This window comes from Jaculus jaculus, chromosome 8 (genome assembly GCF_020740685.1).
Source record: "Jaculus jaculus isolate mJacJac1 chromosome 8, mJacJac1.mat.Y.cur, whole genome shotgun sequence".
Classification (NCBI taxonomy): Eukaryota; Metazoa; Chordata; class Mammalia; order Rodentia; family Dipodidae; genus Jaculus; species Jaculus jaculus.
The window spans coordinates 20,868,918-20,886,033 of NC_059109.1; the positions used below are offsets into that span (position 1 = coordinate 20,868,918).

The window sequence follows — 17,116 nt, forward strand, 5'->3', positions numbered from 1 at the left end:
TCCAAAGACTGACTTTTTTTTTTTTTTGGGGGGGGGTTTTCGAGGTAGGGTCTCACTCTGGTCCAGGCTGACCTGGAATTAACTCTGTAGTCTCAGGGTGGCCTTGAACTCATGGCGATTCTCCTACCTCTGCCTCCCGAGTGCTGGGATTAAAGGCGTGCGCCACCACGCCCGCTCAAGACTGACTTTTAAAAGGAAAGCAGTCTAATGTCTATAAGGTATTTTATTGGTTCCATGTCATAGAGCTTGATAATAAGAGGAATGCCAGGAGAGCTCACTGTCTAACTTACACACTGACAAGCTAGAAAATACTGTTCTAAGTGCAGGAAAATTACGGGTCAGAATAGTAAAGGGGAAAATGTTATTAGAAGGATGAAAAGTACAACCTGGTGTGCAGTGGTAAGCAAGGAGAGGCTCTGTGTTCTTTGTGTGTGATCTGAAGTGTGTACTTCTCTTTCCCTCTGTTGATTATTGTTTGATTTCAGACTTTCTTTTCAGTGTTGGCAATCAAACCCAGAGCCTCAGTTTGGTAAAGGCACTCTGCCATTGAGTTACATCCTCAGACCTTGGCCCCAAAATGTCAAGCTTCTATTACTTAGGCATCCTTTCTGCCAGAAAGCAAATTTTACCTTCTCTCCTGGAAGTTAAGAAAGAATAGGGACTGTCAGTCACCTGCTTTGAAATTCATGCTTAATAGCCCACCTTCTTATCAATGGTTGTACACTAGATTTGTTTGAGATTTAGCGCCCTTGTTTAGTCATTAGATACAAACAGATTTCCTTCATAACACTGATACATACTTCCCCTCTTCCTTTCTTAAAAACATTTTTGCCTTGTTTATTTGAAAGGAGAGAGAGAGAGAGAGAGAGAGGGAGGAAGAGAGAGAGAGAATGGGCATGCCAGGGCCTCTAGCCATGGCAAATGAACTCCGAATGCATTGACCACTTTGTGCATCTGGCTTTACTTGAGTACTGGGGAATGGGACCCAGGCTGTTAGGCTTTGTAGGCAAGTGCCTTAGCTCTGAGCCATCTCTCCAGCTGCCCCTATTCTTTATTCTTAGCTCCATTTCTGTTGAAGGTAATGAATGCCATAGTCATTGACAAGCTAAGGAGAGAGTTCTTTTTTTTTAATTTTTTTTGTTTATTTTTACTTATTTATTTGAGAGCAACAGACAGAGAGAGAAAGAGGCAGATATATATAGAGAGAATAGGCGCGCCAGGGCCTCCAGCCACTGCAAACGAACTCCAGACACGTGCGCCCTCTTGTACATCTGGCTAATGTGGGTCCTGGGGAACTGAGCCTCGAACCGGGGTCCTTAAGCTTCACAGGCAAGCGCTTACCCGCTAAGCCATCTCTCCAGCCCAGGAGAGAGTTCTTAATGTTGCTCAGCCGCTCAAGCCTGCAGTCTAAATGACAGCAATGTGCTTGCGACAGCAGCATGAACTTGAGTCTCCTCACACCAATACCTCAAGCTCCGCTAGCTTAGAAGATCTGAATCTTCAATAACTTCTCAGGAAGGAAAAAAGAAAAGAAAAGAAAACAAAACAAAACACCAACTTCTGACGGAGAATTATCTTGCCCACTATTTAATGGTAACTCCACACTAAGGATCTAGGAAAATTCACTTTTGTGATTCATTTTTCTAGTTTTTTTAAATTAATGTTTTTTTTTTTTTTGTTTGTTTGTTTTTCAAGGTAGGGTGTTACTCTAGCTCAGGCTGACCTGGAATTCACTATGTGGTCTCAGGGTGGCCTCGAACTCATGGTGATCCACCTACCTCTGCCTAAATGCTGGGATTAAAGGCATGCGCCACCACTCCCGGCAGTTTTTTAAAATTAATTTTTAAAAATTTCATTTTATTTACTTATGAGAGAGAGAAAGAGAGAAAGAGGCAGATAGAGAAAGAGAGAAAGGGCATGCCAGAGCTAGCCACTGCAAATGAACTCCAGATGCTTGTGCCACTTTGTGCATCTGGCTTACATGGGTGCTGGGGAATCGAATCTGGGAACTCAGGCTATGCAGACAAGCACCATAACCACGAGCAATCTCTGCAGCCCCACTGTGATTCCTTATTTAATTTAATTTATTGATTTACTTGAGAGAGGGTAAGAAGGGGGAAGACAGAGTGAAAGAATGAGCATAGCAGAGCCTCTAGCCGCTGCAAACAAACCCCAGATGCATGCATCACCTGGTGTATCTGGTTTATGTGGGTACAGGGGAATTGAACCTGGCTCCTTAGGCTTCACAGACAAGTGCCATAAAAACTAAGCCATCTCTCCAGCCCCTATTTCATGATTTTTTTGAGGTAGGGTCTCACTCTGGCCCAGGATGATCTGGAATTCACTATGTAGTCTTAGGGTGGCCTCAAACTCATGGCAATCCTTTTACCTCTGCCTCCTGAGTGCTGGGATTAAAGGTATGTGCCACCACTACTGGCTTATTTTGTGATTCTTAATCTGGTTCTGCTTCTGAAAGACATGACTAGCAGAAGAAGAAACACCGTTTTTTGCATGTATGTGTAGTGTGTGTGTGATGTATATTGTGTGCTGTATGCAGATGCATTGGAGGCCACTAGTCTGTCTTCTTAGAATTCATCTGCATGTCTACTTGAGATGGGGGTCTTTCTCAGCCCAGAGCTGCTGCCTGTCAGCAAATACCCAGCGATTCACTGGTCTCTGCGCCTTCCCTCTTCACCACAGACTGGTGTTACAGAAGTGCATGCTACACCCAGCTTTTTACATGGGTTCTGGAGAGCTGAAAACTGAACTTGGCAGTCTCCAGTCCAGGAAGTTCTCATGCTTAAGTGGTAAATGCTGTCAGCCTTGAGCTATCCATCTCTCCAGCCCCAACCATTATTTGGAGTGCTAATGCAAAACCTGGGTTGTTAAGATGAAAATGAAATCTAACATCTACATATTATGAGCTAACTGCAAATAATGTTTGTCATTTTATTTTAATATATCATACATTGATATATTTTGTAATCCTACCAGCTCTCAAAGTTGGACAACTATTTCAACTTATTGTTCTGCATGGCATTTAAAGCAATCATTGATACAACACCTTTCCATTCGAAATAAACACGCTGCTCTTTATAACAGCTTGAAGAAAGTAATTGTAATGCCAGAAACTCTGCCATGCACTGCTCCATCACTTAATGATCAATTACGTTGCACAAAGTAATTCACAAGATATACACAGTCATAACAGGAGCAGCATAATGGCTAACCTCTGCATGACCTTGGTGGCATGGTTAATTAACCTGATTAATAAATACACGGATCATTTTCTAAAAGAAAAAAAAAAACATTTAAACAATTTTTGGAGAGGGGATGGACATGCCCAAATTCTAGACTACTCATGAAGTTCTGGCTTTGTTTATTGTTTTTTTTTTTTTTAAATTTGGCTTTATTTGAGAGGAGCAAATTATATCTATGTAGGAGAGAGAAAGAGAGAGAGAGAGAGAAAGAGAGAGAGAGAGAGAGAGAGGGAGGGAGAGAGAGAGAGAGAAATAGGTGCACCAGGGCCTCCAGCCACTGCAAACAAACACGACATGCATGCGTCCCCTTGCGCATCTGGCTTACGCAGGTACTGGGGAATCATATCTGAGTCCTTAGGCTTCACAGGCAAGCGCCTTAACCGCTAAGCCATATCTCCAGCCCTGGCTTCATTTTTTAAAAAAGGCAAAGCAGTAGCTCCGTGAAGCAGTGAAACACAGATGAGAAAATGACCCAGCATGCACTTGTGGAGACAGCTGTTGCCATCCACCTAGCACGCTGACATTTACCTGGATAAGATTGGCAGCTGGGTTTCTTCTTTTCTCAAAATGTTTCTGGCGGTGCTGTTCCTGTACTTTCAGTGCAAAACCCGAGCCAAGAATGCCCTGGAAAAAAACAAATTTAAAAAAGTACTTTACAAAACATTTTTTGTATTTTTATTTGTTTATTTATTTGAGAAAGGGAGAGAGAAAGAGAAATAGAAAGAGAAAGGGCATGCCAGGGCCTCCAGCCACTACAAATGAACTCCAGATGCACGTGCCACCTTGTGCATCTGGTTTATATGCATCCTGGGGAATTGAACTAGGGTCCTTCGGCTTTGGCAGCAAGTGCCTTATCCGCTGAGTCACCTCTCCAGCCCACAAAACAAATACTTTAAGCATCCCTAACACGAGTCTACAAGAAGACACACAGTATGTAGTCTGTTCATAATAAACACATTGCTTATGAAAAAAAAAACCCTCACTATTTATCACTGCTATAATACTGTCACCAGCAAGTTGTTGGACAATACTGTCCCATGATAAAACTACTTCTGTTCTTTACCAGACCAGCAGGCACCATCATTTACTGTCTTGTGGGAGAGGCAGAGGCAACATAATTACAAATAGAAACCATCATTAATTCAAGTGAGTGGTCTAATTCAGTGGTAGAATTTACAGGGCATAAATGTTGACTTTGGATGGAGCTGGAATCTGGGAATCTTGCTGCTATTGACATGGGATTACTAGCTTGGATGGAACCTTGAAATTATATAAATATAAATAAATAAATAAATATATATATACATACATATATATATATATATAAAATATTAATTATATAATAGATATGTGATTCATCTATGAGACTGGGCATCAAATCTGTCCCAGTTGGAGCCCTTTGTGATGCTGTAATTCTAGACCTACCAAGGTATGGTTAAAGGGGGAGAAAGAGGGATGGTTATGCAGATGAAACAAACAGATCTTAGGCTTTGATGACAAAGAGGTTCTGCCCATCTTTACAATGAGAACAAAAGCACAAGTCCGGGCTGGAGAGATGGCTTAGCGGTTAAGCGCTTGCCTGTGAAGCCTAAGGACCCCAGTTCGAGGCTCGGTTCCCCAGGTCCCACGCTAGCCAGATGCACGACGGGGCGCACGTGTCTGGAGTTCGTTCGCAGTGGCTGGAGGCCCTGGAGCGCCCATTCTCATTCTCTCTCTCTCTCTCTGCCTCTTACTCTCTCTGTTGCTCTCAAATAAATAAAAATAAACAAGCAAACAAAAAAAAAAGCACAAGTCCTTGCAAAACCCACTTTCCCCCTCCCTCAAGTTTTAATCAAACACTTTTAGTGTGCCTTACTTATTTTTAAAATTTTGGTTCATATATTCAGATTTTGAGGTTCGTAAGTTTACTATTTCCTCCTATCTTTCCATCAGTTATTCCTGTTTGGCTACTGTGATTTCTTTCTGCTTACCATCCCAATGTGCCAAAAGTCTGGTTCTTTGATACTGTCCTCTACTCAGCTTGCTTTGGTCTCATATTTGTAAAATCAAGATGTTTTCTGTCTCAACCTTAAAGCCTTGGCTAAATTCAGTCTCTGGCCTTTATTAGTATGAGACAGGGAGTGCCACTGCTTTCAAGTGTGTGGATCTTACTTGTAGCTATAAATTATTAGCTTTTTATTAAACTTCAAGGAGTCTAACCCTTAGGTTAGATAAGAACATTTTGTAAGCACTGTCAGTATTTGCTATAAGTAAAGAATAGATTATTTTTTCTTTCTCCCTCTCTCCTTCCCTCAACTTCCTTCCTTCTTGCCTCCCTCCCTCTCTGCTTTCTTCCCTTTCCTCTTCCTCCCTCCCTTCCTCCTTCCCCTTCCTTCCTTCCTTTCTTCCTTCCTCCCTTCCTCCCTTCCTCCCTCCCTTGCTTCCTCCCTCCCTCCCTCCCCCTCTCTTTCTTTCTTTCTAGAACAAATGGGCACATCAGGCACTCCTCCAACTGTGATCCAACCAGATGCATGCTCCTCTCTATGTCTCTGGTTTTACGTGGGTCCTGGGGAATTGAACCCAGGCCTCCTTCAGCTTTGCAAGCAGTGCCTTTAACCGCTGAGCTGTTTCTCTAGCCCTTTCTTTCTTTGCTTCTTTGTTTGTTTCTTCCTTTTTCTCTCCTTCCTTCCTTCCTTCTTGTCTTTTTTCTCCCCTCCCACTTTCTTCCCTTCTCGCCTTCATTCTTTCCCTCCTCTCTTCCTTCCTTTTCTTTTTCTTTCCTCCATCCTTCTTTTTTTTTTTGTAGTTTCGAGGCAGGGTCTCACTCTAGTCCTGTCTGACCTGGACCTCTTTAGTTCTAGGCTGGTCTTAAACTCTCAGTGATCCCTCCTCCTCTTTTTGAAGTAGCTTAAAGATGGTATAGGCCACCAGGAAAAGTGGTGTTTTTCATCTCTAGGAGGTTTGTTAAGTGTCAGCTCTGTGAAAATTGGCTACGATATTTTGGGGTGAATCTTTTGTCTTACATCCAGATTTCATACTTCTAAGCACATCTGTGACAATAACCAGATAATAAACGATGCCATTATGTTTAAAAACACACAATTATATAATAATACCATGTGCTCTAGGGAGCTATGGTCCACTCTATTATTAATTGAGATGACTATGCCATGAAATTAGCAATTACGTCACAAGTTCTGTTTTCCATCATTTTCAGTGCATTTCTCATGCTGTCTAAAGTTTCTGTCTCATACAGGTTGTGATTACATAAACTAAGCTGTATAAAAACTTGGTTTTTATAAACTGCTTTGTAAACTTATATAGCATTTCCCTGCACTTGGAGATGATAAAATATGGTCCCCCACTTCCAAACTCAGATCAACTTTAGTCACATGAATCCCTTAATCTTTTCTGTTACATAATATGATTTGGGAAAAATTGATTATTTTTATCTTTTAAGTTCACCTTCCATGAAGTATAAAGATGTAGGTTAGAACATAAAATATCAGAATTTATAGCACTTCTTTATAATGTGTATTAGATGTATGTGATTATGTGCATATTTGTATATAGCATACTCATGGAGCATTATTTCAGATTTTATAAACATGAATAACAGTAGGTACTATGCACAAACATTTACTTATTTTGTTTTCTCGAGGTAGGGTTTCACTCTAGCCCAGGCTGACCTGGACTCACTATGTAATCTCAGGGTGGCCTCGGACTCATGGTGATTCTCCTACCTCTGCCTCCTGTGTTCTGGGATTAAAGGTATGTGCCTCTATGCCTGGCTTGGGCATTTATTATAATGGCCATAGGATTCAGAGTTAAATCCCATTTTAATAATGAAAGCAGGTTCTGCATAGCACAAAGATAGCATCTATCACACCAAAATATGCTGAAAATCAGGCTGACATTTCTTATGAACCTGTGATTAATAGATAGCAACCATTTGCTACATATCTCTTGTGCCAGATTGTACAGCAGTTATTAAACAGGTCTGCTCATTGTCGCATTATGGCCCCATTCCAACATTTTTCTACCTTTCTCATAGTTTACAGGTCAGTGTACCTAAACAGAAGTCTGTTAATGTTAATTATGTAATGCACACAGTTATAGCATGGCTTAGTATTTGAATATATGTGCTAACCCTTCAAATATTAACAGGAGATGTGACTTATTAGAAACTGAGCTTTCTTTTCTTATTTTTATTTTTTGAGCTTTCTTGTTATTAATATTCTAGGATACTATGCATTAAATTTTAGGTTTTAATATTTAGTAGTAGGCCAAGAAGTACTAAAGCAATACCAAGGAGAATAATATAATGCTTTGTTAATCATTATAAATGCTCACACCTCTTTCTCATCTAGATTAAAGGAGACTAATTTGTATGCTCCATATGTAAACAAGGTATCCTAATTTTTAAAATGTTAGTATTTTGCTATCTATAATAATTACATTTGTGACTATTATCTAGGATTGCTGATAATAGCTAACATTTATTTGTTGAATGGTTAATGTTTTCAGTTAAATAGAACTAGTTTTTGCGTTGAACTTACTAGCTGGATGTCTCAAGGAATTCATTCTCTATAAGTCTCACTTTCTGTTTTCTTTTTCTTTTGAGGTAGGGTTTTGCTCTAACCTAGGCTGACCTGGAATTCACTATGTAGTCTCAGGTGGCCTCAAACTTATAGTGATCCTCTTACCTCTGACTCTTGAATACTGGGATTTTGGGCATGCACCATCACACCCAGCTCAATTAGTTCAGCAGTACAAACCTGTTTGTTCATATGGTGACAAACAACAGTGGGCACTACAAGCCTTAAGTTTGGCCAGCCAGGCCAAATGAGTCAGTGGCATGTCTGTTATGGGGGTAACCAACTGCTCTGTAATTGAACTGAAGGCCCCTTCCACAGGAGGGAATACATAGCTCGTACTGAAAATGCAGATAAGAGCCTATGGAAAAAAAAAGCAGCTTATGGTGGGGGGAAGTCCTGAGCCCTAGGTGTGTAATACTTGCTGTTATCTGGCTAAATCCATCTATTATGCTCAGCAAACTGTCCTGTAATGTTCATACCCATATATTAATGCTACTCTCACATTTTCTTTTCTCTTTCTTCTCCTTCTTCTTTTTATATTTTTGGTTCATTGAGGTAGGGTTTCAATCTAGCCCAGGGATTAAAGGCATGAGCCACCATGCCCAGCTCACTTTTAGTTAGAGAAGCTTCTCTTTTCAGATGGTGGTGACCGCTGGGATGACACAAAAGGCGTCATAGTGCTGAGGTGCTGAGAAGAGCTAACAGAGGATGGTGGTCAGCTCTGAGACCTCTCCACCACACATTCTGAGACTCAGTGTCCATTGTGGAAGAGGTAGCAGAAGGAATGTAAAAGCCAAAGGAAGGGTAGGACTCCTTACAATGTAATCCTTGAGACTTAAAATGCCCTGGATATCCATGACCTCACAGTGCCTGGTGCTGCCTACCCAAGATCCTCATAATAGGAGGAAAAGATGATGACATCAAAATAAAAGAGAGACGAATGGAGAGGGGGAGGGGATATGATGGAGAGTGGATTTATGAGGGGGAAATGGGGGAGGGAATTATCATGGTTTATTGTCTATAATTATGGATGTTGTCTATAAAATATAAATTTAAAATAGCTCCTGATAGCCGGGGTATTCAGCAAAAGGGAGGGAAGAGTGAATTATCAGAGATATGTGCTCATTATGCTGCTGCTAGGGAGTTGCGGCTGCTTGTCTGAGCTCATTAGTCTCACGTGGGAAAGAGCCTAGAGGAGGTGATGAGCCCGTGGCCTGGTGACCCTGAGACATGCAAGGGCCCTTCCACTTTGAAGGCAATAGTTGAACCTCAGGTTTCCTGGGTAGGATGAACCTTAAATAGGGAAAGTCTCATAATCTATCTTTACCTTTTCCAGAAAAATGCTAGGTATTCTCCAATACAGCGATGTTGGTTGGCAGGTACACGGGGTAAAATGACAGCTCAGCACCTACTGAGAGACTGCAGTGAGTAGATCCGTGGTAGAAGCTAGCTCCTTTTCTTGGCACTGTTAGGAAATGTTCTGTTCTGTTGTAAGCACATTTCTTTTTTCTTTTTTTTATTTCTAACACGGATGAATTTAATTTGTATATAAAAATGGCAATCATTTTACTGGAAACATTTCCAAGAATGACTACTGTCTCTGACCTGTAATCTAACACAGCAACACTGTTGAACCTCCCTGTCTTGGCAAGGAGTTTTATTATGGGGTCCAGACATCTCACTGTACTAGATGCAGACAGCTTCCAGAGGAGAGCTGACCTTAAAGTAACTGACCCCAGGTTTCACACCCTGCAGGCATGCATCTCTGCTTGCTTGTTCAGGATGTTTGCTCCTTCCCCTTGCCTTGAGCTGCCCCTCCTTTTGTGGTATTTGTTCTGCTGGCCTCCCTCTCCATTAGCTGTTTATAATCCTCAAAGAATTGTGAGGGTATATAGGTCAGTATGTCAGCATGCTCTCTGGTGTTGAAGACTAGGCTGTGAATTGGGTCTCAAGTGGCAACTCCTACGGAACAACACATAGCCATTGTCTGTTTCAAAAATCTGCCATATATCAAGATAAATACAGACACAAAAGCAGCAGGTTTTTTATTCTAGTTAGAGGAAGAAATCCACTGCTGCATTTTACCATTTCTTGAGCTTTTAAATGTATAAGCACTAGCTCATGGGTAATGACTTATTGTTTTATTCACTGTTTCTTTGGGCATATGTGTGGTATGCATGTGTGTCTGCATGCATGTGGATGCCTGTGTGTGTTAGGTGTGTGTCGAGGACAGAGGATGATGAAGAATGTCTTCCTTTATTGCTCTCCTCCTCCCCCTATTTCTTTCCTTTCTTCCTTCCTTCCTTCCTTCTTTCCTTCTTTCCTTCTTTCCTTCTTTCCTTCTTTCCTTCTTTCCTTCTTTCCTTCTTTCCTTCCTTCCTTCCTTCCTTCCTTCCTTCCTTCCTTCCTTCCTTCCTTCCTTCCTTCCTTCCTTCCTTCCTTCTTTCTTTCTTTCTTTCTTTCTTTCTTTCTTTCTTTCTTTTTCAAAGGTAGGGTATTGCTCTTGCTAAGCTGACCTAGAATTCACTATGTAGTCTCAGGCTGGTCTTGAACTCTGGAGATCCTCTTACCTCTGCCTCCTGAATGCTGGGATTAAAGGTGTGCACTACCACACTTGGCTTTTTTTCTTTTCCTTTCTTTTTTTCTTTTTTCTTTTTTTTTTTTTTTTTTTGAGACAATGTCTCTTAGTAAACCCAGAGCCAATTCAGCTAGACTTGCTAGCCAGAAAGCCCTGAAGATCTGCCAGTCTCTGCCTTTCCAGCAGTGGGATTAAAGACATGTTCCCCTGTGCCTGGCGTTTTCTATTTGGGCTAGGGGTCTGAACTCATGTCTTCATACTTGTGTTGCAAGCACTTCACCCACTCCCACTGAGCCATCCCCTCAGCTCCATTTTACTATTTCAAAAAGTACTTTTCTTTCTGCAACAAATCTGATTATTGCACCTTCTTGGTTTTTTTGTCTGGATTGCTGAGATTGTCACAGAGTTGACTTTGGATAACTCTCTTATTTATTAATTCATTTTGAGAAAGAAGGAGAGAGTGAAAGATGGGAGAGAGAGAGAGAGAGAGAATTGGCATGCCAGGACCTCAAGCTACTGCAAATGAACTCCAGATTCATGTGCTACATCGTGCACCTGGCTTATGTGGGTACTGGTGAATGAAACCTGGGTCCTTAGGCTTTGCAGGCAAACACTTTAACTACTAAGCCATCTCTTGAGTCCTTTACTCTCTTCAATATCACAATTTTTCATCAGGACATGTGCTTTTGTGCTTTTATCCAAAGGAAAGTTATTGAATTTTCTTTATAATAAGCCCTTGACTTACATTATCGCATTCATCTTCCCAAAACTGTACTGGACCCAGTAATTCTTCCTCCATTATAATGATGAAGAAACAGACTCAAAATCATTGCTGGGACTGAATTTTGTCTCCTCAAGCTCATATGTTGCCTATACCTTAGAATGAGGCCTTATTTAAAGATAAGATACTAACTAAGATGATTAAATTACAATGGTTTTAGTATGGTGGTCCTTTTTCATATGAATCATGCTCTTATAAGGAAATTGGACATAAATGTGAAGACATAGGCCAAAGATAGCTATGTGCATAATGAGGAGAAAAGCCTGGAACAGGTCCTTCTCATGGCTCCCAGAAGGGATTTGTCATGCCATTACCTCGAACTGGAACGCTAGCCTATAAGAGCAATAAGAACAGGGACACTGCTTCAGGAGTCCTAGCACACTAATAGAGTCACATGGTAGGTGACAAATGGGACTCAAATTGAGCTCCAATGTCCAAGCATGTGACTTTCCTATGACTTTGCGTGGTCTGGGGCAGACCCAGCTGGCTAGTCTAGAGTCGGGCTCTTCCTGTGGGAAGGGCAGGAGTGTCTTCTGAGTTCACTGACGAGTCATTGGAAGAGACTTGCGAGCTGAAGTCTGAGGTGCCGAAAGTCCCCATTTGACCCCAGGCGCTCAGCTTCCTCTGGAGCCTGCTCTCAGGTTGCAGCCTGGCAGGAGCTGTGCCTGGCATTGGCTGGTATCTGGAGCAAGGCCCCGAGGCTCTTTCCTTAGGCACACCTGCCGCAGCGAGTAGGCCCCATACTCCTTTCTGTTGCCTCTGCAGTATTCATCCCCACAGCAAATGGAGTGGACAAAATGAGAAGTGGAGGGTAGGGACAAGTTGTGCAATTGTGACCAATGGCCTTCCAAGAAACAGGAGGCTGAACTGAACAGAAAGGCCAACTTCATCCATTAAAGGCAAAGTAATCTGATGCTTGGGGGAGATAAATGTGTGCTTCATTTTGACAAGATACAGAAACTGCTCATTAAGAAAAATCAGTGACAGTGACATAAGGAATAAATCATCAAACACATTTACAACACCTAAGGTCCTATGCTTGCCTTTCAAATGCATGGGAAGAGGGACAGCTGCCTAGGTGCACATCTGTCTTTTCAGTTGCACACTTTACAAGCCAAGTTGCAGTGATTAGTTTAAAATGAAGGTGTCATTAAATCCTTAATATGTGCCAGTGAAACAGATATATTCTTACGCGCACGCATTTGTGAAAGCTCACTCCAATAAACCTCTCTGATCTAGTTTAAGCTGCTTTACTGTTGCAAAGATACTCACAGCAGGGAGTGCAAAGAAAGAAATGCCAAGGAGTGCGAAGCCTGCCGAAAGCAATCTTCCCAGCCAAGTTAGGGGAGTTTTGTCTCCATAGCCAATGGTTGTCAGTGTAATCTAGAAACAAAGTAAATAGAACATTCAGCGTAAGTCCTTGAGAAGGAAGTTAAGACCTACGAACAGCAGGCGCAGCAACATTTCCACTAAATCATTATTCAAGAAGTCTCGGAGCATTTTATTACTGCGCTTTAATTTTCCATGACGCATAACAGAACTCCTCTTTGTTTAAGGAAAGGAATAACCTGCATACTTGTTCCTCCCTCCTAACACAGCCTTCCGTCTTTTCTATGTGTATTCAAAGGAAGATCATTAACGTGAGAAGTTAATCATCAGTGATAATGGAAGTGACAGCACTGTGGATTTAGGACCGAATCAGCACCCCAAACAATAATTTATTTTAATTAAGGCTGCTGGTGGTTCATTGAGGGCATTTGTTTAAGATTTGGTGTGTTTAAGGTACATTTTGTGATGTGTAGTAGAACAAAAACACCAGGTACATGGTTCGTGTCCTAAGATATTTGTGGCGTGGTCAGAGAGGCATGATGCACTCAAGTCACTAAAGCAGGAGACAGGGGTGACACACGTATTGCCGTGTGAGCATGGATAACTTAAGGAATCGATTCTTTACCACCAGCTTGAGGGATAAGGAGGGAATTGTCATCATACCTTTGAGGAAAGGAGGGGCAGAAATATAAAGGGGGTGTCTTTGGGAAAGAGAGTGGGGTAAACAACTTCATCGCAGTGAAAAGACAAAGGGCAGGTTCTGGAGTTGAGTTGCTGAGCTAGACAGAAGCACAGTGGGTTTGGAAAAGTATAGTGCTTCTTAAATGTCTTTTATTAATTTTTTTAGAATATTTATTTATGGGGCTGGAGAGATGGCTAGGCAGTCAAGGTACATGCCCGTGAAGCCTAAGGACGCAGGTTTGATTCCCCCGAGCCCAGTAGGCCAGGTGCACATGGTGGTACATGCATCTGGAATTTGTTTGCTGTGGCTAGACAGCCTGGCATGCTCATTCTCTCTGGGCGGGGAAGAGAGAAACTCACCACAATCTAGAGGTTGACATGTGGTCAGGCAGCCCAGAGAGCTTGTCCTCCAGTCCTAAATGTATGTGTAACCTTATGGTGGTGGGTCCTACCTTCCTGCTCAGGTGAGCCAGAAAGACAGGCATCTTGGCTGGGCCGAGAAGAGGGGAGAACCCCCTAACCTCTCTTTACCCCCTCCTTTCCTCCACATGGCAGAGCTCTTTGTAGTTTCTGTTTTTTCCTCTTTCTTTTTTTTTTTTTTTTTTAAATTTATTTATTTGAGAGCGACAGACACAGAGAGAAAGACAGATAGAGGGAGAGAGAGAATGGGCGTGCCAGGGCTTCCAGCCTCTGCAAACGAACTCCAGACGCGTGCGCCCCCTTGTGCATCTGGCTAACGTGGGACCTGGGGAACCGAGCCTCGAACCGGGGTCCTTAGGCTTCACAGGCAAGCGCTTAACTGCTAAGCCATCTCTCCAGCCCCTCTTTCTTTTTTTTTATACAGATTTTCTGCACCTACCATGTGGCCTCTCAGACCAGGTGGGGGTATTCATTTTCCTTCCTTTCCTTCTGTACTTCCCCTAATAAATATAACAATTTAATAATCATCCTTCTCAGTTTGGTTCACCCATTTTTTTGGTTAAATGCAAACACAAGTCCAGGGTTTGAGATTCAGTGACTTTTCCGAACTCCTTTAAGACCCCATTTCAAGGTTTTATAGCCTGGCCCCACTTCCTGTTTGCTTTCTGCTTCCTGTCTGCTGATGTGACAGCTGACTTCCAGCTCCTACCAGCATGCCTTTCCCACCAGGAAGCTTGTCCTCAAAACTGTAAGTTGAATTTGACCCTTTCCATCCTTAAGTTGCTTATCGTCAGGTATCTGTTTGTAGCAACAAGAAATAAACTGATACAGTGTGAAGTTCTTAACCTTCCATTTTATTTTGCTTTTTGACAACTATTTAAATGGGATCGTCTTGATTTCTTTTTTGGAAACTCATTGCTATATGAAAACTCTATGGACTTGTTAATTTTGCATTCTACAATGTTACTCAATTAGCCTATTTGTTCTAATAGTGTATGTGTAATTTATAAATTTTTCTGTATATAAGGATATGTTATTAGCAGTTATGTGATTTACCAAATGATATGAAGTTGGCTAATGGCAGAGAATGAAGGAGAATCATATTGATTATAAAAATGGTTATTTTTCGTAGGGACAGTGCCAATAATTTAATATTTTTTTCTTTGGGATAGTTCTAAGTATTTAGCAATCAGTAGAAGTTACTTTAAAAGATGAGCTAGCTCCTAAATTAGAATTGATAAGTAGCAAGAACAAAATGGAATCTGTAAATTGGGATGAGATGTGAGGAGTGAAGCAAAAGGGCAGCCAGTGTGATTCCAGGAGTTTTACTTGAAAGAAAGAGGCCCGACCACCTCTTTGGAAAGGACATACTGTTCTTGTTTGGCCAGCAGTAAGTCCAAGCACAATACCTGTGGTCATTAAGCATGGAACGAGTCTCCTTTATCTGGACCCATGCTTTGGGAGGCAACTCCCGATTTAACATCAAGGCTATCATATAAGAACATAAGGAGAAGAATAGCTATCCTTTGTATCTGGTGATCGAGTTTTCATTTATGACGATTCAGAATTCAAGTTAATGACCTCAATTTCTTTTAGAAATATAGAACAACTCAAAGTTTCTGCTTTATCTTGTGTCAGCATTTTTTTTTTTTCTTAGTTTTTCGAGAGGTAGGGACTCGTTCTGGTCCAAGCTGACCTGGAATTCGCTATCTAGTCTCAGGGTGGCCTCGAACTCACAGCGATCCTCCTACCGCTGCCACCATGCCCGGCTTTGTGTCAGTTTTGAAGGTATTTATTTCACATACACTGCTGAATTTGTTGGTACAGAGTTTGTAGGATTATCTTATCCTTTGCAGGATCTGTAATGATTCATTTCTGAAATTTGTGACTTGTTTTCTTTTTCTTTCCATCAGTCTAATAAAGCACTAATTTTGTTGAATTTGCTGGGAGAAAATGATACTTTTGTGTATAAACAAATCCTTTTACTGAACGAGTACCATTATATGCTACTAATGTAACCCCTATACTGTACTACTCCAAAAAAGAGCTTAAATTATGGAGATGGCCCACTTGTGTTAAGTGAACAAAGCTACCTGCCATCCGAGCTTGAGGAAAAGAAATAAAAATTTTTCTTCTTATATATGTATTTGTTTAATACATTTATGAGTAATTCAACATTTTTATCACAACATGGCCTATTTTAGACAAACCAGTTATGTGTGCATGCCTTTTTATTTTCACCCCTGAGGTAGGATCTCACTTTAGCCCAGGCTGATCTGAAATTCACTATGTAGTCTCAGGATGGCCTTGAATTCTCTGCAATCCTCCTACCTCTGCCTCTAGAGTGCTGGGGTTAAAAGTGTGTGCCACCATGCCTGGCTACACAAATCAGTTATATAATTCAAGAAGAGAAGAAAATTCATATGAATATAATCAGCTATAATTTCAATCTTATGGATTCACATGAAAATAGAATAATTTCTTGTAGCACTGGCCCTTCCTACCTCAAACATTAAAATTTGGTGACAGTATTTTGTTCTTCTTTTCATATTTGAATTTCCTTTATATTCTTCTCTCACCTAAGTGCTCTAGTAAGAACATCAAATACTGTGTTGAGTACCAGTGGTAAGAGCAGGTATTTTGTCTTGACTCAGTTTTGATTTTCCTTGTTGAGTATTTGTTAGCTGTGAATTATCAGACGTGATCTTGATCATATTCAGCTATTTATCTCTATGCCTAATTTGTTGCAAGATTTTTATCATGAAGAGATGTTCAATTTTGGCAAATGCTTTTTCTGTATCTAATGTAATGATCTGACTCAAAAACTGGGCATGAAAATACAGATATTGCATGTCCTTATTTCTGTGTGAAATTTAAACATTCACACTCACTGAAGCAGAGAGGAGAATGGAGGTTACCACAGCTAGAGATTGGTGGAATGGGTAGATAATTGTCAAAAATACAAAGCCTCAGACAAGAGAATTTTTTAATACCACTCAATATGGTAAAAATTACTAATAAGTAGTGTATTTTATATATTAAAAATCACTGAATAGGGCTAGAGAGATGGCTTAGTGGTTAGGCGCTTGCCTGTGAAGCCTAAGGACCCTGGCTCGAGGCTCGATTCACCAGGACCCATGTTAGCCAGATGCACAAGGGGGTGCACATGTCTGGAGTTTGTTTGCAGGGGCTGGAGGCCCTGGTGCCCATTCTCTCTCTCTCTCTCTATGTGTCTCTTTCTCTCTGTCTGTCACTCTCAAATAAATAAAAATGAACAAAAAATTGTTTAAAAAATCACTGAACAATTTGAACTATTTTATCTCAAAACCGTTTGAACAATTTTTCAAATGTTATTACCACAAAAATAAGCATTTGAGGTGATGGATATATTACTTAGATTGATTTCATTGGATTGGTGATTCCATATTGCATCCACAAAGCCATAATAACTTTTGTACACTATAATGATATGAAACAACAATTTGTGAAC

At 41.0% G+C, this 17,116-nt stretch overlaps 1 protein-coding gene across 2 annotated transcripts in view; it reads right to left on the reverse strand.

The window, feature by feature from the left end:
• Kcnq5 (potassium voltage-gated channel subfamily Q member 5) overlaps positions 1-17,116 on the reverse strand; it is a 565,394-nt gene that overhangs the window by 96,072 nt on the left and 452,206 nt on the right. For both annotated transcript variants that reach the window (XM_045156689.1, XM_045156688.1), the window contains exons 6-7: positions 12,469-12,579; positions 3,789-3,884 (exon numbers count right to left, since the gene is read on the reverse strand). In XM_045156689.1, coding sequence (XP_045012624.1) covers positions 3,789-3,884; positions 12,469-12,579 — 207 coding nt within the window. The remainder of the gene's footprint in view (positions 1-3,788; positions 3,885-12,468; positions 12,580-17,116) is intronic.